The sequence below is a fragment of the Syngnathus scovelli genome, chromosome 3 (assembly GCF_024217435.2).
Source record: "Syngnathus scovelli strain Florida chromosome 3, RoL_Ssco_1.2, whole genome shotgun sequence".
Lineage (NCBI taxonomy): Eukaryota > Metazoa > Chordata > Actinopteri > Syngnathiformes > Syngnathidae > Syngnathus > Syngnathus scovelli.
The window spans coordinates 20,880,131-20,905,027 of record NC_090849.1 but is presented as its reverse complement, the minus strand read 5'-3'; the positions used below and the strand labels follow the sequence as shown (position 1 = coordinate 20,905,027).

General features: G+C 44.9%; 3 protein-coding genes across 5 annotated transcripts in view; all 3 read left to right on the top strand.

The window, feature by feature from the left end:
• LOC125993945 (neurogenic locus notch homolog protein 1) overlaps nt 1–11,010 on the top strand; it is a 39,040-nt gene extending 28,030 nt beyond the window's left edge. For 2 of the 3 annotated variants that reach the window (XM_049762984.1, XM_049762982.2), the window contains exons 20-34: nt 11–164; nt 339–523; nt 991–1,123; nt 1,426–1,683; nt 1,758–1,870; nt 2,026–2,603; nt 2,673–3,095; nt 3,176–3,324; nt 4,306–4,519; nt 5,321–5,408; nt 5,760–5,925; nt 7,441–7,739; nt 8,031–8,178; nt 8,244–8,341; nt 8,562–11,010. In XM_049762984.1, coding sequence (XP_049618941.1) covers nt 11–164; nt 339–523; nt 991–1,123; nt 1,426–1,683; nt 1,758–1,870; nt 2,026–2,603; nt 2,673–3,095; nt 3,176–3,324; nt 4,306–4,519; nt 5,321–5,408; nt 5,760–5,925; nt 7,441–7,739; nt 8,031–8,178; nt 8,244–8,341; nt 8,562–9,719 — 4,164 coding nt within the window. In that variant the 3' untranslated portion in view covers nt 9,720–11,010. The remainder of the gene's footprint in view (nt 1–10; nt 165–338; nt 524–990; nt 1,124–1,425; nt 1,684–1,757; nt 1,871–2,025; nt 2,604–2,672; nt 3,096–3,175; nt 3,325–4,305; nt 4,520–5,320; nt 5,409–5,759; nt 5,926–7,440; nt 7,740–8,030; nt 8,179–8,243; nt 8,342–8,561) is intronic. The other variant, XM_049762983.2, reaches the window with a different exon arrangement.
• Nucleotides 11,011–11,632: 622 nt separating this feature from the next.
• Nucleotides 11,633–16,325, top strand: ubac1 (UBA domain containing 1). Its single transcript, XM_049763310.2, has 10 exons — nt 11,633–12,119; nt 12,581–12,701; nt 12,768–12,841; nt 12,977–13,084; nt 13,326–13,428; nt 13,505–13,613; nt 13,819–14,134; nt 14,210–14,296; nt 14,536–14,674; nt 14,801–16,325. The coding sequence occupies exons 1-10, from the start codon at nt 11,982–11,984 to the stop codon at nt 14,914–14,916; spliced, it is 1,311 nt and encodes a 436-aa protein (XP_049619267.1). The 5' UTR covers nt 11,633–11,981; the 3' UTR covers nt 14,917–16,325.
• A 1,074-nt stretch (nt 16,326–17,399) lies between these two features.
• Nucleotides 17,400–21,212, top strand: mthfd2 (methylenetetrahydrofolate dehydrogenase (NADP+ dependent) 2, methenyltetrahydrofolate cyclohydrolase). The gene is made up of 8 exons (XM_049763367.2): nt 17,400–17,608; nt 19,127–19,311; nt 19,433–19,555; nt 19,784–19,936; nt 20,032–20,139; nt 20,236–20,328; nt 20,410–20,535; nt 20,657–21,212. The coding sequence occupies exons 1-8, from the start codon at nt 17,529–17,531 to the stop codon at nt 20,803–20,805; spliced, it is 1,017 nt and encodes a 338-aa protein (XP_049619324.1). The 5' UTR covers nt 17,400–17,528; the 3' UTR covers nt 20,806–21,212.
• Nucleotides 21,213–24,897: the final 3,685 nt, after the last annotated feature.

Below are 24,897 nucleotides of genomic sequence, written 5' to 3'. Positions count from 1 at the left end.
TTTTTTTAAGAATTTGGTGAGCTGGTGCAGCTCGTCACCTTGCAAGAACGGAGGTAACTGCTGGCAAAGGGGTACGGCCTACAGTTGCGAGTGCCAGACTGGCTGGGCGGGCGTCTACTGCGACATACCTAGCGTCTCCTGCGAGGTGGCAGCCAAACAAAGAGGTAAAAAAAAAAGGAACATTTTTAGTAGGTTGTATCCAAATAGTGTTACTGAGTCAATTTCTTTGTTCTATTTCACAAATGTTGCTTTAGTGGTGTACAATCAAATTTTCTGGTGAGCCAGATCTGGCTCTGTTTTAAATGAAACCAAATGTGTGTGATTTCCTATTTTCCAAGGGGTGGATGTCGACAACCTGTGCCGTAACTCAGGCCGGTGTCTGGACGCAGGAAACGTCCACCGCTGCCACTGCCAGGTGGGCTACACTGGCAGCTACTGTGAGGAACAAGTGGATGAATGCACTCCCAACCCCTGTCAAAATGGAGCCACTTGTGTGGGCTTTCTTGGAGGATACACTTGCAAGGTAAACAATGTGAAGTTCAAGATGTTTTTATTTCAGCCATCATATACCAGGAGATTTCAAAATAGAAATAAAAAGTGTGGGCTTTTTTTTCCACATGTGCACGCCTTGTGAAATTAAGCCCTCCATTGTGCTAACATTGATATTGATGCAAAAAAACAAAGTTGACTGAAGTGTATAACAGCCCTAAAAAATGTAGGCCTTCATTATCCTTAAAATGACTGCATGCAGATTGTATGAAATATTTCTCCGGAATCACTGTAACTACCAACGAGTAACTCCACGGCCTATTTACAAACACCATCCACCTCCAGTCATGCTAATCTCCCCTCGATTAAAAAGCCTCCGGCCGGCCTTGGCCCGGAAAGAAAAACGTCGGGTAAACAATAATCTTTGTGTTTCATGTCCGCCATCGATTCAACTCTTCCTCCTCCTCCTGCTCTTCCTCCTCCTCCATCTTGGCGTCACAGTGCTCGCCAGGCTTCGCGGGGACCAACTGCTCCGACGAGATCAATGAGTGCTTCTCCCAACCGTGCCAGCACGGGGGCACCTGCATTGACCTGATCAATACCTACAAATGCTCCTGTCCCCGGGGAACGCAAGGTCACACCAACCCCTCAACCTATCTTCATTGCTGTCTTAATTACACTTTGGGTGGAAGGTTTTAAGTTTTGGGTCATTTTTTATGTGAAGTTAGGAGTGTTATAAAAAATTTTTATAAAAGTATTACAACCATTGTGGCAACCAACCCATTTTGATAATATAACATTACAATATTCCCAGGCATATCTTCTTTATCCTCAGTAAAAAATGACTTCAGTAGCCTTAATAATTGCATCGTATCACCCCCGGTGGCCACAGAAATGAATTCATCGTAATTGCCCAATCTGTTTCTTTCACACCAGGCGTCAACTGCGAGATCAACGTGGACGACTGCATGCCGCTGGCCGACCCGCTCACCAAAGAGCCCAAGTGTTTCAACCACGGCAGGTGCGTGGACGGCGTGGGTGGCTACCACTGCCTGTGCCCGCCCGGGTACGTGGGCGAGCGCTGCGAAGGTGACGTCAACGAGTGCCTCTCCAACCCGTGCGACCCGCGCGGCACGCACAGGTGCATCCAGCTAGCCAACAACTACCGCTGCGAATGTCGTACCGGATTCACAGGTACGGTTTTATTCTTTCGCACATCCCGCTGAAGTTTTGACAGTATAAAGGAATATTTTTTGACTCGACTCTAGGTCAGCGCTGTGACGCCGTGTTCGACGGTTGCAAGGGGAAACCGTGTCGCAACGGGGGCACTTGCGCCGTGGCCAGTAACACTCCAAACGGCTTCATATGCAAATGTCCGCCTGTAAGTGTGTTGAATGTATCTTTTTTTACACAAGACTCAAAACAATTGAATAGAACAAATATTAGAATGTAATCGAAAAGCCCCTACTGAGTTAGGATTAGGTTTGTTGACAGCCCGCCATTGTTTGCCGTTGATAGCCGATTCTTTCCCAACAGGGCTTCACTGGCTCCACATGCGAATACAACGGCCACACTTGCGGCAGCCTCCGATGCCACAACGGCGGCACCTGCATCTCGGGCCAAAAGAGTCCCAAGTGTCTGTGCGCGCCGTTTTTCACGGGGCCCGAGTGCCAGTACCCCGGCGACAGCCCGTGCAAATCCAACCCCTGCTACAACTCGGGCACGTGCGAGGACGCCGCCAAGGCACCGTACTACCGCTGCGTCTGCCCCGCCAACTTCAACGGCCTCTGGTGCCACATTCTGGACTACAGCTCCCCGGGCGGGCCGGGTCACGACCTGGCGCCGCCGCCGCTGTCGGCGGCCGACGAGGCCTGCGAGATCCCGCAGTGCGAGGAGCGCAAGCACAACCAGGTGTGCGACGTGCTGTGCAACAACCACGCGTGCGGCTGGGACAACGGCGACTGCTCGCTCAATTTCGACGACCCGTGGAAGAACTGCTCGGCCTCGCTGCAGTGTTGGCGCTACTTTAACGACGGCAAGTGCGACGCGCAGTGCGACAACGCCGGGTGCCTCTACGATGGATTTGACTGCCAGAATCTGGAAGGACAGTGCAAGTAAGTCAAAAAAACTTGCTGCCATGTAATCCGTCAAACACCTTCAACTTGAGGTATTCCGCCCCACAGCCCGCTGTACGACCAGTACTGTAAAGACCACTACGCCGACGGCCACTGTGACCAGGGCTGCAACAACGCCGAGTGCGAATGGGACGGCTTGGATTGCGCCGACAACATGCCCGAGAAGTTGGCCCTGGGCCAGCTGGTGGTGGTGGTCCTCATCATGCCCGAGCAGCTCCTCAACAACTCCTTCGGCTTCCTGCGAGAGCTCAGTCGCGTCCTGCGCACCAACGTGGTGTTCCGGATGAACGCTGAGGGCGAGACCATGGTCTACCCTTACTACGGCAGCGAGCAGGAGCTGAAGAAGTACATCGTCAAGCGCTCGGTGGACACCTGGTCCGACGTGCCTGGCAAGGTGGTGAACGTGGTTAAGAGAAGCATAGATGGGCTTCGGTGGACAAAGAGGGAGCTGGATCACGTGCAGATCAAAGGGTGAGAATCTTTTTTTCTTCATTTTCTATCAAGATATTGAAGATGATCAAGCAACTAAACGTGTTGACTTGGCCCGCTAGCTCCATCGTGCTCTTGGAAGTGGACAACCGTCAGTGCGTCCAGCAGTCCAGCGAGTGCTTCCAGAGCACCACCGATGCCGCCGCCTTCCTCGGGGCGTTGGCCTCCAGCGGAAAACTGGACGTTCCCTACACCATTGAAGCTGTTTATAGTGAGTAGACGTCTTCTATATATTATGGAGTTTCTACGCAGAAGATAGTAAACACATGTTGTGGCACAACTGAAGGTGTGTAACTATCAATTCAGACGTGCCTATAAAAAATTCAAATCTACGAACCGTGATATAGTGGGGGGAACGCTGCAACTGAAGTTATACATGCTTCGTTCTGGAGTCTTTACACACGTGCTCTCATGCACAAGTGGGACACGTGTGGGGGCGCACACGTAAAAAAAAAAAAAATGGAAATATCCTTGGCACCCGCCCACCCTGGTCAGGTCTTAACCCTGCCGCTCTTTGATTGTGTATTTGTTATGCGGCCATGAACAAATGCAGTGGCGATCAATCAATCCTTTTTTTCTGGCTGCTCTTAAATCCACCGGCTTCAGGCTCCAAAATGCTTAATTGCTGCAAATCAACTCAATGCAGCTCTCCATCGCGTTTTTTTTTTTTTTTTTTAATAATTGTGCGTGCACGGGTGCGAGAGGGGCCGCCGCTGCTGCTGCTGCTGCTGCAACCTTCACCTCGCTGAATGTAATACCAGGACTTAAGGCTTTAGGTTGGGGAGGGGAGTTTATCATTTCAAAATCGTTAGTAGAGGGGGGGGGAGAAAAAATTGATCGGGAGTGTGCTAGAAGTTGGGAGTCTTTGTTATCTGGAAAATCCGAATAAATCCTCCGTCTTTACAGCTTAAAGCGCGTGCAGTAATTTGAAGTTCATTAATCCCCCCCCCCCCCTCCTTTCTTTTTTTCTCTTAAAGAAGAAATGGTAAAGTTGTCTCTGGGTACCCTGACTTGAAAAGGGAGTTAGGAGGCTGGTAGTGGTCTTTCTTTTTTTTTTTTTTTTTTTCTCCATCACGCCCCATTCTTTGCACTTGTGATTATTATAGGCTAGATAGTAGAAGCAAGAGTTAGCGACGCGCACACTTCTGGTCCGTCCTCGGTCCCGTGACCATGCTGTGCCTTCTCCCGCCAGGCGGCGCCGACCCGCAGCCGCCGCAGGAGCTCTACCCGCTCTACCTGGTGGTGGGCACCCTGGCCGTGCTGGCCTTAGTCGGCGTGGGCATGGTGGCTGCCCGCAAGCGCCGGCACGAGCACGGGCGCCTCTGGCTCCCCGAGGGTTTCAAGACCACCGAGCCCAGCAAGAAGAAGAGACGCGAACCCGTCGGGGAGGATTCTGTGGGATTAAAGTAAGTTACTTTTTGACTCTTCTTTTTCATATTGGAATTCCTAAGAATGATTTTTATCAGGGAAGAATATGGAAAGAGATGGGAAATATGTAGAAAAGCTTCTCATGTTGGTGTTTTGCTTTGAAAGTACGAGAGTTTGGGAAACTAATTATTGGTTCCTTTGCCCTAAATGAGGTGAACATTTTGAAGTCGGAATGGTTCCAAATATTCAAAAGATGTGGGAAGAAGAATCAAATGTATCCAATATCTCTTGTGAATTTTATAGTGGACATTTGTCATTTTGAAATAGTCATAATTGGTATTATTATTAATAATAATAATTACAATAATATGTGGAAGAAGCCTGAGGTGAAATATTCATGTATCAGGGTATTTTATTTTAAACTGTGTGGAATTTGGAGTTGGTAAGAATGACTGGAATATGGAAAATAGTTCCCAAGTCGGATGTATGTATGTATGTAGGGAATTTTACTGTACAAATGTTGTTCAGATTTCAACGCGTGTTAACATTTTGAAGCTGGAATAGTGTGAATTGATCAAGAAATCATTTGGGATTTTTGCACGGCTAAGTCTAAGATGCTAAACATTTTGAAGTTGGTATGGTTTCGATTGGTCAATAAATGTGGAAGGAGTAAAATGCCCCGAGAGTGAGGCAAATAAGACGCTCTGTTGAGTTGCGCTTTAATTGACAAGCAAGGGGTGGGCTGTGAATTTGATCAATGCCAGTTGTTTTTACCATTAATGGAGCACCACTTTGAAGATGTGGAGCAATTTCACCGCAATCGTCTCTCGTTGTCACAGGCCGCTGAAAAATACCTCGGATATTTCACTCATGGACGACGGCCACGATTGGGGAGAAGATGAGACTTCGGATGCCAAACGCTTCAGGGTAAGAAATCTGCAAAAAATAAATGAAATAAAATGGTGTGTTGTCAGAGAAAACAAAACTACTCTGCTACAGCTTTGTGATTTTATGTAATCGTTCTGTCAAAATAATTTTTCAAATATGGTTTGACAGACTTTCTTTTCTTTTTTTTTCCCAGTATTTTTATCTGAAGTTTTTGTAGAAATATTTCACTCTTTTTGTATTTTGTCTAATCTTTTTGTTTTGTGATTTTTTTATATTTTGTATTATTGTCTTTTTTTTTGACACATTAATGTATTTTTTTTGTCTAATATTTTCTATCACTGATTAATATTATTGTCACGTTAGTTTTGCATTATTTTTTTTCCTCTTCAGCAGTTTGACGAGCTCGCCGTCCTGGATGCGGGCGAGCGCAAGGACAACCGGCAGTGGACCCAGCAGCACCTGGACGCAGCCGACCTGCGCGTCCCCTCCGTGGCGCCCACACCCCCACAGGGCGAGATTGACAGCGACTGCATGGACGTCAACGTGCGAGGACCAGGTGGGTGACAGTGTCTAATTAAGAAGAGAAATTGCCATGTCGCACGGTATTTATTATATTTATTATTTTTATAAATAAAGTCACACATGATTTATTCATATATATATATATATATATATTCCTAAATAATGTACAATAATATGATCATATCAATTTTCTTTTACCTTCCCTCGATTTTTATTTATTTTTATTTATATGTCTACAGTTTTCTATGTGTCTTGCTTGATCAATAGGTGTTTTTTTTTTCCTCTGATGGTAATCTGCTTCAATTTGTGCAAAAATCCATATTAATGACATCATGCAAAAAAAAATATTTCAAAAATCCTTCATTTAGGACCAAAACATTTTTTCCTCCTTTCCCGTCTCATCCAATCAGGTTATTTATTATTTGTTTTACTCATGTAGCGTTTAGGTTAATGTTTTTTAAATCACTTTTAGCAATCTGAACAGTGCATACGTGTCACATGTAATTAATTACATGATCCTAAAATAGCTTGACGCTAGCATGTTGTGTGTGTCTTGTGCTTTCTGTCAAAGCAGAAAGCACATCACGTTGCCAGTGTGTGATTTGCGTTGGCGTGCACGCGGGAGTTGCTGCAGGCAAGGGATCTTCTTCAAAGCAGCCGGTGCCTGGGGGGTTAGGAAGAGTGGGGTGGGGTTGGGGGGGCTGATTCCTGATCAGATTAATCATTGCAGTGACAAAGTAAAAAGTTATTAGTACAAGCGTGAGATCTATTTTTTTTAAATAGAAGCGTAACTTTCAACTGTATGTTCTAAAGTTTAACAAAAAAAATAAAGTTAGAAATATTGTAACATTCGATTTTTTCACAATGTTGTATGTAATTTTAATCTTTCAACTTTTGAACTTTTTCTCATAGCCTTTCAATGTGGGCTTAATTGTATTAGAATATACAGCGGACTAAGCATTGACAACCAAATATTTTTCATCAAAGAAATGGTCCTAGCCTCTGGGCAAAATTTTGGTGTCAACCTATTCAACATGGTCGCCCTACATGGCCAATCACCAGCTAGGACAAATCAAAGTAATGGGGTTAACAACTCGCCGGTGCACTTTTTTCGCCCCCGCCGTTGCCGATCGATGGGCTGGGATCGACCAAATCTCCGGGATCCGCGGCCCGACATTCCTTTTGAAGAAGAGGAAAGCCCGGCCTGAGTATCTGCGGCGAGCCGCCTCGCTCAGTCAGATATTGAGGTTCGCCTTTTTTCCGTAACCCCCCCGAGCTTTTCTTTTCTTCTGAAGAGCCGCCGAAGCCTCCATCGGAATCCGTTATTCAATTTGTTTGTTGCTTTGTTTTGATCGGCCGTTGCTTTGAAGCGTGCCCTGTTGTCTTCCTTTCTCTGCTGAGTCTTACTCCCCCCCCCCTTTTTTTTTTTTTTTAAATAACCTCTATTTGGCTGTTTAATCATAACCACGAATAGCAAAAATACATTCCACTCTGCATGCGAAAGTAGCCTAGCTACAACGTAACACACTTTTGCCTCCGCCCACATCAGATGGCTTCACACCGCTGATGATCGCATCCTGCAGCGGTGGCGGCCTGGAGACGGGCAACAGCGAGGAGGAGGAAGACGCCTCGGCCAATGTCATCAACGACTTTATCTACCAGGGCGCCAGCCTCCACAACCAGACGGACCGCACCGGCGAGACGGCGCTGCACCTGGCCGCCCGCTACGCCCGCTCCGACGCCGCCAAGCGGCTGCTGGAGGCCAGCGCCGACGCCAACATCCAGGACAACATGGGCAGGACCCCGCTGCATGCCGCCGTGGCCGCTGACGCCCAGGGAGTCTTCCAGGTCTGTTCCTTTTTAGATTACCAAACATTTGAGGTCTCAGGGAGACATTTTCCCAAGGCCCCCATCATAATCATAAACTATGTGGACCCCTCAATGTCATAGAAATTCAAAAGTTATCTATTTAAAAAAAAAAAGTAGCGCTGTTATTTTGGGTGAAAACTATCATTCGTTCGAATGGAAAGAAAACCCTCCTATTCGCTGTTTTGTTTTTCCTCAAGCCACAGCTGTCTACTATATTAAAACGCCATTGCTTTGGCGCCACCTTGTGGCTTGTTGGTGCCCTGTGTACAGATTCTAATAAGAAACCGCGCCACCGACTTGGACGCCCGTATGCACGACGGCACCACCCCCCTCATCTTGGCCGCCAGGCTGGCAGTGGAGGGCATGGTGGACGAGCTCATCAACTGCCACGCTGATGTCAACGCCATTGATGATTTTGGTAAAAACAACAACAACAAAACTGGAATCAAGTTTTGGATTATGACGTTGCGTTTGTCCTCTCAGGCAAGTCAGCGTTACATTGGGCCGCCGCTGTGAATAACGTGGCGGCTGCTGTCGTGCTGCTCAAGAGTGGCGCCAACAAGGACATGCAGAACAATAAGGTACCAAAACAGCATTTACATCTATGTAAAATGATAAAAATATGTATCTGTGTACACGATATCTATAGAATATAAAGTTAGATGGCACTACAATTATAAGAATATTAGATTAAAAACACAAATATATACACAATTACCGTATTTGTCTTTGAATCCTTTGATCCGTACCGTCAAGAACCGTTTAAGCATCGCTTCCTGTCTCTCGTTGGGTTCACCTCAGGAGGAGACGCCGTTGTTTTTAGCAGCCCGGGAGGGAAGCTACGAGACGGCTAAAGTCCTGCTGGACCACTTTGCCAACCGGGAGATAACAGACCACATGGACAGACTTCCCCGAGACATCGCCCAGGAGCGAATGCATCACGACATCGTCCGTCTGATGGACGAGTACAATCTGGTGCGGAGTCCCACCATGCACGCAGGTGCCCTGGGTAACGCCTTGTCGCCCCCGCTCTGCTCCCCCAACGGCTACCTGGGCGGCATGAAACAGCCCCCGCCTCAGGGCCAGGGCCCGGCGGGCGGCAAGAAGGCTCGCAAACCCGGCACCAAGGTCTGCAAGGACGCCAAAGACATGAAAGTGAAGAAGAAGAACTCGCAGGATGGGAAGCCGCCCGGCAGCTTGCTGGACAGCTCGGCCGTGCTCTCCCCGGTGGATTCGCTGGAGTCGCCTCGCGGCTACGGCTCGGACGCCGCGTCCCCGCCCGTTATGACGCCCGCGGCGCTGAGCCACCTCCAAACCATGTCGGACCCGCACATGGGCGTCGGTCACATGGTCATGCCCAGCAAGCAGGAGCTGGCACGGATGCAATTCGACCCGCTCCCCCCACGCCTCACTCACATGCCCGTGTCTGGATCCACCGGCCAGTGCGACTGGATGTCCAGGATGCAGTTCGGCGCCATGAGGAACAGTGCTCAGCACGGGATGATGACTGGCCCCCACAGCGGGCACCCTCAAATGATGGCCTACGCGAGCATTCCCAGCAACCGCCTCAATCCAATCATGCAGCAGATGCAGAACCTCCAGCAACTCCAGAACCAGAACTTTATCAACGCCGATCTGAGCCCCCCGGAGCTCCAGCAGGGTCCCGTACCCATCCGCACCATCCTGCCCCAGGAGGCCCAGATAATGCCGGCCGCAATGGGCGCCCAGTTCCTCACGCCACCCTCTCAGCACAGCTACTCGGGCCCCGTGGACGGCAACACACCCAGCCATCAGGTCCAGGTGCCGGACCACCCCTTTCTGACGCCTTCGCCGGGCTCACCCGACCAGTGGTCCAGCTCCTCGCCGCACTCCAACATGTCGGACTGGTCAGAGGGAATCTCCAGTCCACCTACTAGCATGCCGGCCCAGATGGGACACCTGGCAGAGCAGTTCAAGTGAAAAAGGGACCCATCGCTCTGTATTTTATTGCATCTTTTTACCTTCATTTAACCATGTCTCGTTTGCTCGAATGTTCTGGTATATTTTTATAAAAAAAAGAAAGGAAAAAAAAGATGAAAAGGGCGACTCAGAATATTTTATATGCTTTTATACCACTCTTTCCCAGCATTTTATTGAGCCAATACATTACATCCATAAAGTCTGTGATATTGGGATTTACGGTTTATTGGCTTCACATGGCCATTACGGAGTTCATCAATAAATCAAATAAAATCAACACACTCTTGCTTTTTGCACCATGTATTTTATTCTTTAATTATACTTTATCCTTGTTTAACTCCTTGTTGGAGAACAGCAAGCTGTGCGAAAAGTTTATCGATGGTCAAATTTAGGTCATGTTTCTCTGTGCATTTTACGTTCACCCTGCAAGCCCAATATCACAAACTTTTTGGAAGAGTGTTTTTCTTTAGAAAAAATATTTGTACTAAATAAATCAGGTCAAATTTGGACGTTGGGAATTGCCTTCTTTTTTTTTTTTTTACTAACCAAAACATGGCTTTCATCCACTATTGTTTTTTCTTCATTTTTATTTATTAATGTCTTTATTTAAAAACATTGCCTGCCTGTAGATGTTGCTGTTAAATCCTCTTTACTCTTCTGTTCTATTCTTTTACTTTTTCCATACATACACTGGCTATTTATTTGTTTCCTTTTGGCTCAATTTTATTTGTTGTGTAGCTAATCTTTGTATCTAAAGAAAATTGCATTCAAGGGGCATTCCATGGAGAACTTCCAGTGTTACGGGCGTGTTTGTGTTTTATTTTTTTTTTTGTACAAAGTAAACGTATGACAAAAGGAAATACGAATATGTACAGTTTAAAGGCCATCTTGGAGATTGGCTGTGTTAAACCAGGCTTTATTTTAAGTCCTGTGTCGTTTGTCAAACTGGCCTGTTTGGGCACTGAGTCTTGTCAAGCAGGAGGGAGTCAAGGAAAGAAAACACACCTTCCTCCAAATAGTTTGAGCCTATGGCTGTGTTCCCCATGTTGTAAATAGTTCATGAATTTCCCCTGTAAGCAAGATTTTGTTGAAGAAATCTGATGTCTTAAAGCATAAAATAAATTTGTGTATGTTTTCAAATGTTTTTGCTAAATAAAAAGGGTGACTGTACATCAATATGTTTTACATGCACCCTGAAATGAGATTTTGTTTTGTAAAAAGATATGACTGGCATAGAAATTCAGTGTGAAAAAAAATGTTTCTCGGCCTAATAAACTTGGTTTTAAAATTGTCCTGTATTTTTTGTTGCGCAAGTGATAGAAAGTACTGGTAATACAGTAATAACGTTATGATTACAGTTAATATTTACAGTACATTCAGTTAATTGTAATGAAAAAAAATCAAAACAAACTATGAATATTAAACAATTAAATAAATAAACTAAGAAGTGTACTAACTGAGCACAACTTATGGTACCATGTGACCATGCACGCGCAACGTTCCGTTCAGCTTGTGTTTTTATGACGAATATCTCCTCCTGGTGGAGGAAACATGTCATTACGTCAGTCCCTTGCGCCAACCTTTCATTGGAGCAGCAAAGCCATAAAAAAACCTTTCGCAAATTCGCATTATTCATTTATGAACATTTAACCACACGATTCGCACTTAAGTCTGTAATGAGTAAGGAGTACACGTGTTTTACATTGTTATTCATTTAGTGGACTGAATAACTGATGACTAACTGATGAATAATTGATGGATGATGACTGAAATGACTTAAATAATCATACAATTATTGTAATTATATTATAGAAATATTTATCTTACTTTACGTTTTCAGAGAACATTTTAAAGGTTTTTTTTTTTACTGGACTACAAATCCCATGATGCACCGTCGCTACTGTCCAGTTCAAAGTTGAAACGTGACAGTAAAAATAGGCTTTCCCCGCTGTCAGCGGAGCTTGCCGTTAGCGCTTTGTAACGTGAAAGCTGGAGGGGGGTCGCGGAAATAAGCCACTAATTTTGGCCGGGCCACGGAGCAAGCTCGCCGGCCTCCGAGTAGCCAAAAATGTCCCTTTACCGAAAGATTTAGCTGTTAGCCGCCGCGAGCTTTGACACAACCGACTGTGAGCTTTGCTAGACAGCTAGCCGGAGGAGGCGGTGGATGGTGGTGGAGGGGTTCGCCTCATGTAAAATAACTGCTGCTAAGCTAAAATATATTAATTTTTTTAGCCGAAAAAAAGACCCAAAACCGGGGCCGCCATGTTCGTCCAGGAGGAGAAGATGTTCGCAGGTAAAGTGTTGAAGATTCACATCTGCACCGTGGACGGCGCCGAGTGGCTGGAGGACATCCCGGAAGACAGCACGGTGGAGAAACTCAAGGAGAAGTGCTTGAAACATGTGAGCTTTCCTCCCTTTTTATGCTTGTTTGCTCTGTGAGTGTCAGCCGGCCCTCGTATTTATACTTAAGTTCATATAAATGGCGAGCGGGCTGGGCTGGCTTGCTGGCTGTGGTTATTTTTAGGCTCGGCTTCCCTCCCTCAATCTCCTCACTTCGTCTCCGATACGAGCAGTTCACTTTCCCTTTTTGGATGTGGCTATATTTATGACATGTAATATTATACACTACATACTCGTATTCAATTTCATTAGCCTTACATTCTGCTTTTAGAACATTAGGGACATAAACGTCCGTAATCGTCAGTATACTTTGTAAAGTAATATTTTGTGTGTTTGTGTGTGGGTGTGTTTGATTGTGCTCGCGCGAATGTGTGTGATTGTGGATGTCATTATAGCAGCACGATGCTGTTAATAAAGGACAGTTTTGGTTTGGTAATAAATGTGTGTTTTGTATGTTGCAGTGTGCGCATGGAAATTTGGACGACCCCAAGACACTGACCCACCACAAACTCATCCACGTTGCCACGGAGCGAGTGCTCAGTGACACCAAAACAGTGGCGGATGAAAGCCTCAAAGATAAAGGTAGCACGAAAGCCATTCTGTGTAATAAGAAACATTCCACAAGGAAGTCTTTTTTTTTTTTTTCAGACATTCTGCTGCTCATAAAGAAAAGACCACCGCCAGCGCCTCCCAAAATGGCGGAGGTGTGCGCTGAAGAAAAGGTAGGACCAGAGAACTCTTGAGAAGTAGAGAAGAAAATTCAGTTTCACTGTGACAGTAAAAAAAAAAAAAAAGCATACTGGATGAATAATGTTATCGCAACATTGCTAAAGGAAAGTGTTATGCTAATGCATCAGAAAAAACACGACAACAAGGCCCCGGACAAGGACGCCATCTTGAAAGCCACCGCCCACCTAAGCACTCGCCACTCGGACCGCATTGTCACGCAGCACAACATCAGAGACGTAAGTTGGCCTCCGTTCTTCGCCTCGCCTACGTCCTCATCAAGTTTTTAACAATACGTAATTGAATTTGATGACAAACCTTTGGAGTTGCTTGGGAGGACCTAACTAAACTATTGTTTGGAAAAAAATTGGTGAAAAATGAAACGAGAAATAATTTTAGAGTGTACACAATATGAGCCAAAGTCCTCGCCAAAGAAAAAGTAAAGCATCTTCCCTGACTTAATTATTAGCCGTTGTCCAGTTTCAGACAGAGCTCCGAAAGATCCTGGTGTCCCTCATCGAAGTGGCCCAGAAGCTTCTGGCCTTGAACCCCGACGCCGTGGAGCTTTTCAAAAAGGCCAACGGTAGCAGTTCGCACCTCAACGAATTTTAAAAAACGTACTCCTCACATAACCCCGTCTGTGTTCCGCCTGCCTGCAGACATGCTAGACGAGGACGAGGACGACCGCGTGGATGAGGCGGCCCTTCAGCAACTCACCGAGATGGGCTTCCCCGAGAGCAGAGCCGTCAAAGCTCTCAGACTCAACCAGTGAGTCTCGCGTCGGGGCGAGTCGCCGCTATGCAACTGCTCCTCCTTTTCACCTTATGTTTTTTTTTTTGTTTATTGCCTGTCCTAGCGCCTTTTCAGACTTTCCCACTTGCAGGCTTTGCCCTGCCGTGGCACTGTGCCTCTTTTTCTGGCTTTTTGCTCGCCCTTCTGACTGTGTGTGTCCTACTGTGTCTTCTCCGCCCAGCATGTCGGTGACGCAGGCCATGGAATGGCTGATCGAGCACGTCGACGACCCCTCCGTGGACACGCCGCTGCCCAGTCAAGATGCTGCCGCTTCTTCTTCTTCTTCTGCTGCTTCTTCTGCTGCCGCCGCGACGGCCGGCGCCTCCGCTAACCCAAACTCGTCGGCCTCGGGCTCCTCCAAAACGCCTCCCTGCTCGTCAGCGCCGCGACGCAGCCTGTCCAGCACGGACGAGAGCGGCGGCGGCAATCGAGCGGACGACCTCACAGAGATTTTCAAGAGGATTCGTAGGAAAAGGGAGTTCAGACCTGACTCGAGAGTACGTGCCCCGTCGTGGTTGTTTCCTCTGCCGACTCGATCCGCTCGCCGTTGAGCACAGGCGTCCGCTTTGCAGGCGGTGTTCGCCCTAATGGAGATGGGCTTTGAGGAGAAGCAGGTGATCGACGCGCTCAAAGTCAACAACAACCAGCAAGATGCTGCGGTAGGCACATGTGCCCTTATTTGTAGCAAGTTACCCATGGATGGAAACATAAGCTTCTTTTTATTTCTTGAATAAAATGACGTATTGTAATCACAACCACTTTACTCACATAAACTGAAAAAAAACCTTTTTGTTCAATTTTAATTTTTTCCTCCGTTGAATGTTATGCATTTAGAGCACAACATTCTCCTCAGAGAATTTCTTCTTTTAATGACTGGAATGAAATGACATTGTTACAGTGCGAGTGGCTGCTGGGAGACAAGAAGCCATCTGCAGAGGACTTGGACAAAGGCATCGACACCAACAGTCCGCTCTTCCAGGCCATCCTGGAGAACCCTGTGGTCCAGTTGGGTTTAACCAACCCCAAGACTCTCCTCGGTACATGCATACATAAATACATAAACGCTCGCTCGCTCGCTTTTTGTGAGATTTCGGGATTGATCCTTACCCTAAGTCCGTTTGTGATGACCTGAGCTCACCCGATCCGTTTCTCTGCGCGTGTAGCCTTCGAGGATATGCTGGAAAACCCGCTGAACAGCACCCAGTGGATGAACGACCCCGAGACGGGCCCCGTCATGCTCCAGATATCCAGAATCTTCCAGACCCTCAATCGCACATAGGGGCGAGAACCCCACGTGTGAATGTGGCCGCTGCGTGTGTAATTAAAGTTGTACCTTTACAGTAAATATTTATAACAGTAAAGTATATGAAAAAAAATATTATTACAGCGACTATACAAAGTTCTATTTACGAGCTTGTTTTTACATTCTAACTAGAGCAATTTCTAGTTATTTTGCAATATCATTGTTGCCACCAACAAACACACAAACGTGCATGACCAACGTTTACGCCTCACCTTCGGCATTGTGTATCGTTACGTGTGTTTTTCTTTTTTATTTATTCATTTGTATTCTCTTTTTTAACCCTCCTGTTATATTCACAAAGGAGTATTAGGGCCACAATGAAAAGAAAGATCAAATTTCATCTTTGAGATTAACAGTAACATTTTTAACCATGAGCTCATTGGTTTTTAAGTGCAAGACAAAATAATTACATGCGGTTTGACAATTGAACACACTTACCTTTGTTGGTCTACTTACATGGCAAACAAAAGTAAACACAACACATCCTGTTTATACAGAAACAAAAAATATTGATCGACTGGATCATCCATGGAATTACGTTTTTCCCCCAAGTCTTGAAAGGGGGGGGAACAAATATTTAAACATTTGTATATTTTAGGAGATGAGCACACAGTCTAAAATTGAATCTGCCCTGCACACTTAACAAATGTTCTTTCACTTCAATTTAACGCTTTGTTTCATGACAGGAGGGTTAAAGACACACGAACGAGCTGGCCTAAAATGCACAGTATGTTCCGCCTTGTCCGTAGCAAGCCATGGCTAACCTGTAAAGAACAAAAAGTCCCTTTTGTTTGGAGGACGTGGGACAAACATGGATATTATGGAAAAAGGGGGGTGAAGAACGATTGGCCTTCTCTTAACTTGTGAATGCGCTTGTCCAACTACTGCTACGTTTGAGTTTCTCATTCTCGAGCAAAGCTCAGCAGAAGAGCAACATTCCCAACAAGTTGTTATATAACACTTATGGATTTCCAAGAACGTCCACGTCTTTGCCTCTCTGTGACTCCTCCTCCAGTCCCTGTCCCAGCTGATGGCAGAAAAAAACATCATCTGAATTTTAAAACGTGAACTGCCTGGTTAGAGAACAGCAAGTTATGCAAAACGTACTAAAGCGTTGAACTGTTGGATGTTTTCATTCAAAAGTTTACAAATTAAGTTGACCTGTAAAGGTGAAATTGCTCATTTCAGATTTATCCTGAGTTGTCCAATATTAAGACATTTGTAAGGAGTGTGTTTGTGTGTGTGTAGGACAATGTCGACGGTTACTCTTCTTATTTATATGAAAAGAAAATTATTTATAATAAGCCCGTCTTTGAATGTGAAGAAAAATGAAAATGGTTTGAATCGTCGCGTCTATCATTAACACTTTGTTAATTCAAACACGACCTGTGGTGATTTGTTTTTATTTCAGCGGTTACGCGTCAATGCGTCGTGGAAAACTATCATTTTTGTCTCCTGGTGTTAACGTAATAATATACCAAAACGTAGTTTTACGGTGACTTTTTTTTTTTTATGCATTTGGATGAGTGCTCGGAAAACGTTTTCTTTTTTTTCTTTTGCGTTTTTTTTTTCTTTTGACTCAAGGTTTCTTAATCTTGCGACGATCGCCTCAACTACGCCCAAAGACATCTCCACCTACTACTGACATCGACGTCAACCACAAGATATTTTTTTGTTAGACTTTGATGCCAGATGTTTCTGAACATTAAATAGTGCGGCCATGATCGAAAAGCACAAGAAATGATACATTTAGACACGGACGTTTTGGTTTTTTTTATTCTGAAATATACTGATATATATTTCAGTCAGATTTTGTTGGGACTTTAATCTTTTTAAGCGACTTTTTATATTTAAAATAGTGACTTAATCCAATATTTTCCTTGAAACTTCTCATTTTCATCTAAAGTAATATGAAACGTATTGCAAATCAACATTAATGCAATTGCTTTTGATAAAAAAAATACACACTGTGTTTGTTAATATGACAACTATGATCGTTTGTATTTTTTCTCTCCATTTTCCCTCCATGTACTTGAGTGCTATAGAATGATTTAAGAATTATTTAAATTTTGTATATTTAGAAAAAAACTGGTAAAAATTATAAGGACTACTGAAAAGTACAATTGTAGATTGAAGTGTACTTGCTTTTGTCCTCAAGTGCATGTCACAGTCTGTCAGTACTATTATACTTGGTACAGTATTTGATACATTTTTCCACCTCTGGCTACAATTTTCACATTTCCAACAAGCGTTGCATACGTTGCAAAGACAACAAATAAAGCACATAAAGCATAGAAGGGAAATTACAATAAGCACTGCATACGTTTCAAAGACAACCAAGCACATAGCGCAAAAAAGTGAAATTATGTCATCAGCCGATCCGAAGCAGCGGGGGAGGGGCCAGTCAGCCTGTACGTCATGATGACGCAACCCAATGGGCGGGATCGTATAGAAAGCACCTCTGCGGCTCTTCCTTCCGCCACAGACGGAGACGTTCTGTCAGCCCTAGGAGCTTCCCTCGCTCTTCTTCCGCCTTCCTCGTCGTTCGGCCAGTTTGCCCTCTAACAACTTTAGCCATCTCCATCACCATGGCAGCGGTCAGGACTCTCAGGAAGCTGTGCCAGCACTCTCGCCATCAGCTATGTCTCCTCCACACGTCCGCCTCGAGGTGAGCCCGCCGCCATATAAACGACCACGCTACTCCTCAACATGGCTTCCTTTTTCTTCTGCACGTTTTCTGTCGTCGAAAATGTCTGCTTCTACTCTGTGTTTTTTTTGTTACGCTTCAGTATTACTCTAGTTCCAATCGAGCTTTGAAAACGCGAGTTTTTAACTGGCCAATATACCAGAATGTATATCCTCTCATCGAGAGAGCGCCCTCTATCGTCATGCCGGTATTAAAGCACGGTGGCTGATGAAATCCACCCGAGCGTTTGCACCCTGTTGCAGTTTTGCATGGAGGTGATGACATGCCCTTACTCGCACATATGCACACATTTCCAACGTCAGCTCCTTCACATGCACAATAAAGACCCACACTGCTACATATTAAAAGGTAAAATGTCCCGTACTGCCAAGTATTAGTCAATTTAATTAACTTTTACCTCGTGTCCAGCACAAGTCAAGTCACAAGACGAGCCGTTTGGTGATCAGGGCTTGCATGTGCATCATAAAATTTGATCTCCAGTGCATACTGTACTTGAAATAGAAATAAATTATCTCGTCAGCAAGAAAGGCATTACTGTATTAAGGATCCTTCTTTTTTTTTTCCCCCCTTAAATTATTGTTTTTTAACATGTGAACATCAGTTTGAGGAAAGATTAAGTGTTTTTGTTTACCATATATTTTTTTGAAGATTTGTTAAAAAGAAGAGGTTTATTTAACGTTTTATTTTCAGGAAATCCTGTATAATTTAGAAGTAAGCAATATGAATTTCAAAACTTTTTAGTCCATATATTTTCATCTCAGGGGAAGAAATTTTTTTCCCACTCCATTTCAATTGTAAAAGATATACATTTTGAAGGAAAACCACTAGCATATGTTTGTATCATATATTTTATTCCAGGTTAGGAGTCTAAGCAAGTGTATTTTTAATTTAATTTGTACACTTTATACTGACGAAAATAAATTGTGCCATTTTCAAATGTAGGTGCGTCCTCGAGTTGTGCTACTTTTCTTCCCCAAGTTACTGTAATTTGCTTTGGCATAACAAAACGTTGTTACATCACCAGTCAACGCCTCATTGCTCTTCAATTCCTTGCCAGAGCATTCTCCTCCCTCTCATGTGTGTTTTGGGTTATGTAAGCGTAAAAGTTGGCCCTGCTAATTGTTTGGCTGGCTCTGTGGTCACACAGTAAATTACACCCCAAAGTCTTTTTGGAAAAGACTTTTATTTTTTTTCCTTGGAACCTTCTTTGCTTCGCTGGCACGGTGAAGTCATTGCTCTGGAGTTAGTGCGCGGCTCCAGTGTTACTGTCTGTGTGTGTGTGTGTGTCAACATATGGCCCGGACAGCTCGAGCGGCGACTAATTTTAGAAGCTACAGGTGGTAGTGTGTGCCAGAGTATGCAGCACTGTACTAGATATAAAAAGTATTCACAGTTGTTCACACTTGAAACTTGAACATTACCAAAAAAAATGCTAGTCGTATTAAAAAAATCTTTTTTTTCTTGATGTGTGCTCGACAGGCAGGAGGCGGTTGTCATCTCAGGAAAGAAGCTGGCACGCCAGATCCGGGACGAGGCACGGTGCGACGTGGAAAAATGGATGTTGGCCGGACACCGGCGGCCTCACCTCAGCGTCATTTTGGTTGGCGACAACCCGGCCAGCCACTCGTACGTGCTCAACAAGACCCGATCGGCCGCCGATGTCGGTGAGGACGCACAGGCTGCAGATTTAAGATTTTCATCTCTTGCGTGTGACCTGGACCGTGTTCCAAAATGATGATTAATAATCACATTCAGTTGAGTGAACATTTGCTGCGTCTCCCTCAGGAATCTCCAGCGAGACAATCCTCAAACGTTCCGACATCAGCGAGGAAGAGCTGTTGGACCTCATCTTTAAGCTCAACACGGACCACCGCGTGGACGGCCTGCTCGTGCAGCTGCCTCTGCCAGGTGGGTAAACGTTAAGCACGGACGCAATATCACCTATGCTTCAAGTTAACTCTTGACAAGAGTAAAAAAACGAAAGTTCAGAAGTTTCTTAACGTACTTCAAAATAGTTTCTTGTTACCAGATGGTTGCAAAGCATGACTGCTATTATTTTGACCCCTGCACAAAATGTGTGATCATGAAGCGAGGTGGAGCATGAAGCCGAAATGATCAATGTTTGTCGGCACGCAGATCACATCGACGAACGCACCATCTGCAACGCCGTCGCCCCCACCAAGGACGTGGACGGCTTCCACGTGGTCAACGTGGGCCGCATGTGCTTGGATCAGTCCAGTATGTTGCCCGCCACGCCCTGGGGGGTCATGGAGATCATCAAACGCACAGGTACCCGCGGTGCCCACCTAGCGATGACATTTTTGCCTACGGCGTGTCGTGATGGGTCTCCTCTAAAGAACGGTGTGTTTGCTTTGGCTACTCAGGCATTCCCACCGTGGGCAAGAACGTAGTGGTGGCGGGCCGTTCCAAGAACGTGGGCATGCCCATCGCCATGCTCCTGCACACGGACGGACGGCACGAGAGACCGGGAGGTGAGCTGATGTGGTCGATCAAATCTCCAAGTCTGTTGGAACACGGACACACAGTGCTCTTGTGTTTGACCACCGTGTGCCCCTGTGTGCTACCAGGTGACGCCACTGTGACCATCTCCCACCGTTACACTCCCAAGGATCAACTCCGACATCACACTCAAATCGCGGACATTGTCATCGCCGCCGCAGGTGTGACAAAACTTCCTCCTCGTTGTGTCATCCGGGTTGTGTAAACGGCACCAAGATTCTTATTGTTGTCGTTCTCGTCAGGAATTCCCAATCTCATAACCGCTGACATGGTTAAAGAGGGTGCGGCTGTCATTGACGTGGGCATCAACCGGGTGCAAGACCCAGTCACTGGCAAGAGCAGGCTCGTTGGAGATGTGGACTTTGAAGGTAAATTTGAAAACAAAACAAGATGTTATCAATCTCAAAAACAACATTTTGCTTTAGAAAAGAGCCGATAGCATTATTGTTTGTATCTGTTATTAATTTTTTTTTTTTTCGTGTGTGTCAGGTGTAAGACAGAAGGCGGGCTTCATCACGCCGGTGCCAGGTGGTGTGGGGCCCATGACGGTGGCCATGCTCATGAAGAACACCATCAAAGCAGCCAAGAATGTCTTGCTCTATCCTCCTGAGAGGATTCGCATGGCAGCCGCATCTTAATTGAGGGGGAAGAGACCCCAAAACAAAAAACATTCCACAAACCCCTTTCACTCTCTTTTCTGGGACTGGAGGTATAGTTTAAGGCTTCCCTCTTGTTTCTTTTCCTAATTTTTAATTCCTTCCTCATGGCCACCCACGCTTGACTGTTACATCTACACAAGTGACAGAAATCAGTTTGACTTTGGGAATATTTTGTTAAAAGAATCATAAGAGATTTTTATTTATTGCTTCAACGGCGTTTAAAGTATTTAAGGGCGCGTGGCGGTGTTCACCTCAAAAGCAAAGTGGTGCAGTGTTGAGCAGAAAAAAGGGCTGACTCCATCAGGAGCGCGTTGACCAGTATACAAAAGCTTTAAGATTCACTAATGCCTTTGTAAAAACTGAAATAAATATTTGTGACTATTCTACAGACTTTTTTCTGTTTTCTTTCAGTCAGTCATACTTTAGTATAAAGCTTCTCCACTCCCTTTTCAAAGAACTTTAACATTTTCCAGCAGTTGCACAGCACTGACATAGGAACTCCTACAGTAGTGTAAGTGAACGATTCGTTCAAAAGAACGAATATCTTTCAGTGAATGAGAGTGAACGAATCACTTCCTAAAGTGAGTCGTGAATTGCATTTCTGTAGTGAGTGAACGAATCAGTGAGTGAGCTGCATTTCCAGTTCATCGCGAGAACGGATCAGTGAGGGAACGAATCCTGACTTTCCCGTTCGCGAACGAGCCAATGAGTGACTGCCTTCCTTCCCGTGCATCAACGGATCAGTCAGTGAAGGTGTTGCGTCTCCCTCCTGGCGTGAACTATGTAGAAAGAAAGAACCACTGACTGAAACTCCACTTCTTTTACGCACGTTTTCTCCAAGCTAACGGCTAACTTTATTGCATGAAGGGATGCGCCGTTATGCAACAACGGGGAGATTATGCTTCTCTTTGGGTAATCTTGATTTTATAACACTTAAAATAACGTGTATGTATATATACGCCTAAATATTGTTATCCAATATATCTACTGCAATTTCACATTAGATTGCTGGTTTGAAATTTACTTTTAATATTATTATTATTTTAATAAACATTAAAACCTGTTAAAACTTGTCTGGTGTTTTTTTTCCTTGTTTTTATTTTTTGGGCATGAAAACAAAAATCTGACATTTGGTTAACTGCTTTATATGACAATATTTTACGTATTTTACGTTGTGTAATGTGTTGGTGTCCCCCAAAATAAAGAGCAAGTAGTCAAATACACATTCTTGACACGTACAAAAAATGCATAAAGTTATTAGGTACACCTGAAAATGGCAGTGTACCTAATGGAGTGTCCGTGTGATGTCACAGATCAACCAGCCAATCAGGAGGTGGGGGTGAGGGCGGGTGTGGCACTTTTCACTTTTAGTTAAGCTTTGGCCATGATTTTTCCCTAATGAACTGGCCTGTTATTAGGTACACCTAAAAATGGCGGTGTACCTAATGGAGTGTCCGAGTGACGTCACAGATCAACCAGCCAATCAGAAAGTGGGGGTGAGGTCGGGTGTGGCACTTTTCACTTAAACCAGGGGTGGCAACCTCCAGTCCTCGAGGGGCCGCGTTCCAATATGTTTTCCAAGTGACCCTCGTTAAACACACCTGCGTGAAAACTTTTAGCTCCTTTTGAACGTGAGAGAAGCTAAAAGTTTTCACGCAGGTGCGCTTAACGAGGGTCACTTGGAAAACATGTTGGAACGCGGCCCTGAGGACTAAAGCTTGACACCTGTGGCCTTTGACCATGATATTTCCCTAATAAAGTGGCCTGTTATAAGGTACACTTGAAAATGGCGGTGTACCTAATGGAGTGTCCGTGTGATTCCCTCGTTAAGTGCAGGTGCGTGAAAACTTTTAGCTCCTTTTGAACGTGAAAGAAGCTAAAACTTTTCACGCACCTGCGCTTAACGAGGGTCACTTAGAAAACATGTTGGAACGCGGCCCCGAGGACTAGAGTTTGACACCTGTGACCTTTGACCATGATATTTCCCTAAGAAAGTGGCCTGTTATAAGGTACACTTGAAAATGGCGGTGTACCTAATGGAGTGTCCGTGTGATTCCCTCGTTAAGTGCAGGTGCGTGAAAACTTTTAGCTCCTTTTGAACGTGAAAGAAGCTAAAACTTTTCACGCACCTGCGCTTAACGAGGGTCACTTAGAAAACATGTTGGAACGCGGCCCTGAGGACTAGAGCTTGATACCTGTGACCTTTGACCATGATATTTCCCTAATAAAGTGGCCTGTTATTAGGTACACTTGAAAATGGCGGTGTACCTAATGGAGTGTCCGTGTGATTCCCTCGTTAAGTGCAGGTGCGTGAAAACTTTTAGCTCCTTTTGAACGTGAAAGAAGCTAAAACTTTTCACGCACCTGCGCTTAACGAGGGTCACTTAGAAAACATGTTGGAACGCGGCCCCTCAAGGACTGGATGTCGACACCCCTGGTTTAAGTGAAAAGTGACACACCCGCCCTCACCCCCACTTTCTGATTGGCTGTTTGATCTGTGATGTCACACGTACACTACTTTAGGGACGCCTCCATTTTCAGGTGTACCTAATAACAGGCCAGTTCATTAGGGAAAGATCATGGCCAAAGATGAACTGAAAGTGAAAAGTGCCACACCCGCCCTCACCCCCACTTTCTGATTGGCTGTTTGATCTGTGACGTCACACGGACACTCCTTTAGGTACGCCACCATTTTCAGGTGTACCTAATAACAGGCCAGTTCATTAGGGAAAAATCATGGCCAAAGATGAACTGAAAGTGAAAAGTGCCACACCCGCCCTCACCCCCACCTCCTGATTGGCTGGTTGATCTGTGACGTCACACGGACACTCCATTAGGTACACCGCCATTTTCAGGTGTACTTTATATATGTATATATACATATATTTATGCATTTTTTGTACATGTCAAGAATGTGTATTTGACTACTTGCTCTTTATTTTGGGGGACACCAACACATATTACACAACGTAAAACACATGTACATATTGTCATATAAAGCAGTTAACCAAATGTCAGATTTTTGTTTTCGTGCCCCAAAAAAATACAACAAGGAATAAAACACCAGACAAGTTTTAACAGGTTTTAATGTTTATTAAAATAATAATAATAAAAGTAAATTTCAAACCAGCAATCTAATGTGAAATTGCAGTAGATATATTGGATAACAATATTTTGGCGTATATACACATACACGTTATTTTAAGTGTTATAAAATCAAGATTACCCAAAGAGAAGCATAATCTCCGCGTTGTTGCATAACGGCGCATCAATTCATGCAATAAAGTTAGCCGTTAGCTTGGAAAAAACGGGCATAAAAGAAGTGGTGTTTCACTGAGTTCTTTCTTTCCTTGGCAAATCGTAAACGTACATTCTGGCTTACATAGTTCACGCCAGGAGGGAGACACAACACGTTCACTGACTGATCCGTTGATGCACGGGAAGGAAGGCAGTTCACTCATTGGCTCGTTCGCGAACGGGAAAGTCAGGATTCGTTCCCTCACTGACCCGCTCTCGCGATGAACTGGAAATGCAAATCACTCACTAATTCGTTCACTCAGTTTCGTTCGATGGTGAACGGGAAATGCAATTCACAACTCGTTCGTGAACGGGAAGTTACGTCATTTTCTTCTTCGTTTTGTTTTACGGCGAGGCGACACCAGCTTCAATGCGCATTATCGACACCTACTGGTTGAAGTCATATGACCTGAAAAAAGAACGAATCACTTGAGCAAGTATATTGTATTGTATTGATGTGTATGAGTTGTTTCCAAGGGATGTTGTAAAAAAAACAAAAACAGATCTGTGTGAGTGTGTGTGTGGGGGGGACGATTCGTTTGAACGAATCTTTTGAGTGAACTGATTCTAGATTCAGTTCACCTAAAAGAACTGGAATGCACATCACTATCCTACAGTCCACTGTGTGTGTGCGCGCGCGTGTGTGTGTGTGTCGGGGGGCGTTCGGAAATACACTCACCTGTGCACTTTGGTGTGCTCAGAGAGAAAGAGTGCGATTCCCTCCCATTACCGAAAGCAGGCAGCACTTTCGGTCTCCAGTCGGAGCGTCGAGTG

Bases quoted from the DNA above. Each gene is read 5' to 3' on its own strand.
- ubac1 (XM_049763310.2), top strand. From the start codon at position 11,982: ATGTTCGTCCAGGAGGAGAAGATGTTCGCAGGTAAAGTGTTGAAGATT. The intron at 13,085-13,325 runs GTAAGTTGGCCT...GCCGTTGTCCAG, and splicing joins CGCAGCACAACATCAGAGAC to TTTCAGACAGAGCTCCGAAA. The intron at 13,614-13,818 runs GTGAGTCTCGCG...TTCTCCGCCCAG, and splicing joins AAAGCTCTCAGACTCAACCA to CATGTCGGTGACGCAGGCCA.
- mthfd2 (XM_049763367.2), top strand. From the start codon at position 17,529: ATGGCAGCGGTCAGGACTCTCAGGAAGCTGTGCCAGCACTCTCGCCAT. The intron at 19,312-19,432 runs GTGAGGACGCAC...CGTCTCCCTCAG, and splicing joins CCGATCGGCCGCCGATGTCG to GAATCTCCAGCGAGACAATC. The intron at 20,329-20,409 runs GTGTGACAAAAC...CGTTCTCGTCAG, and splicing joins CATTGTCATCGCCGCCGCAG to GAATTCCCAATCTCATAACC.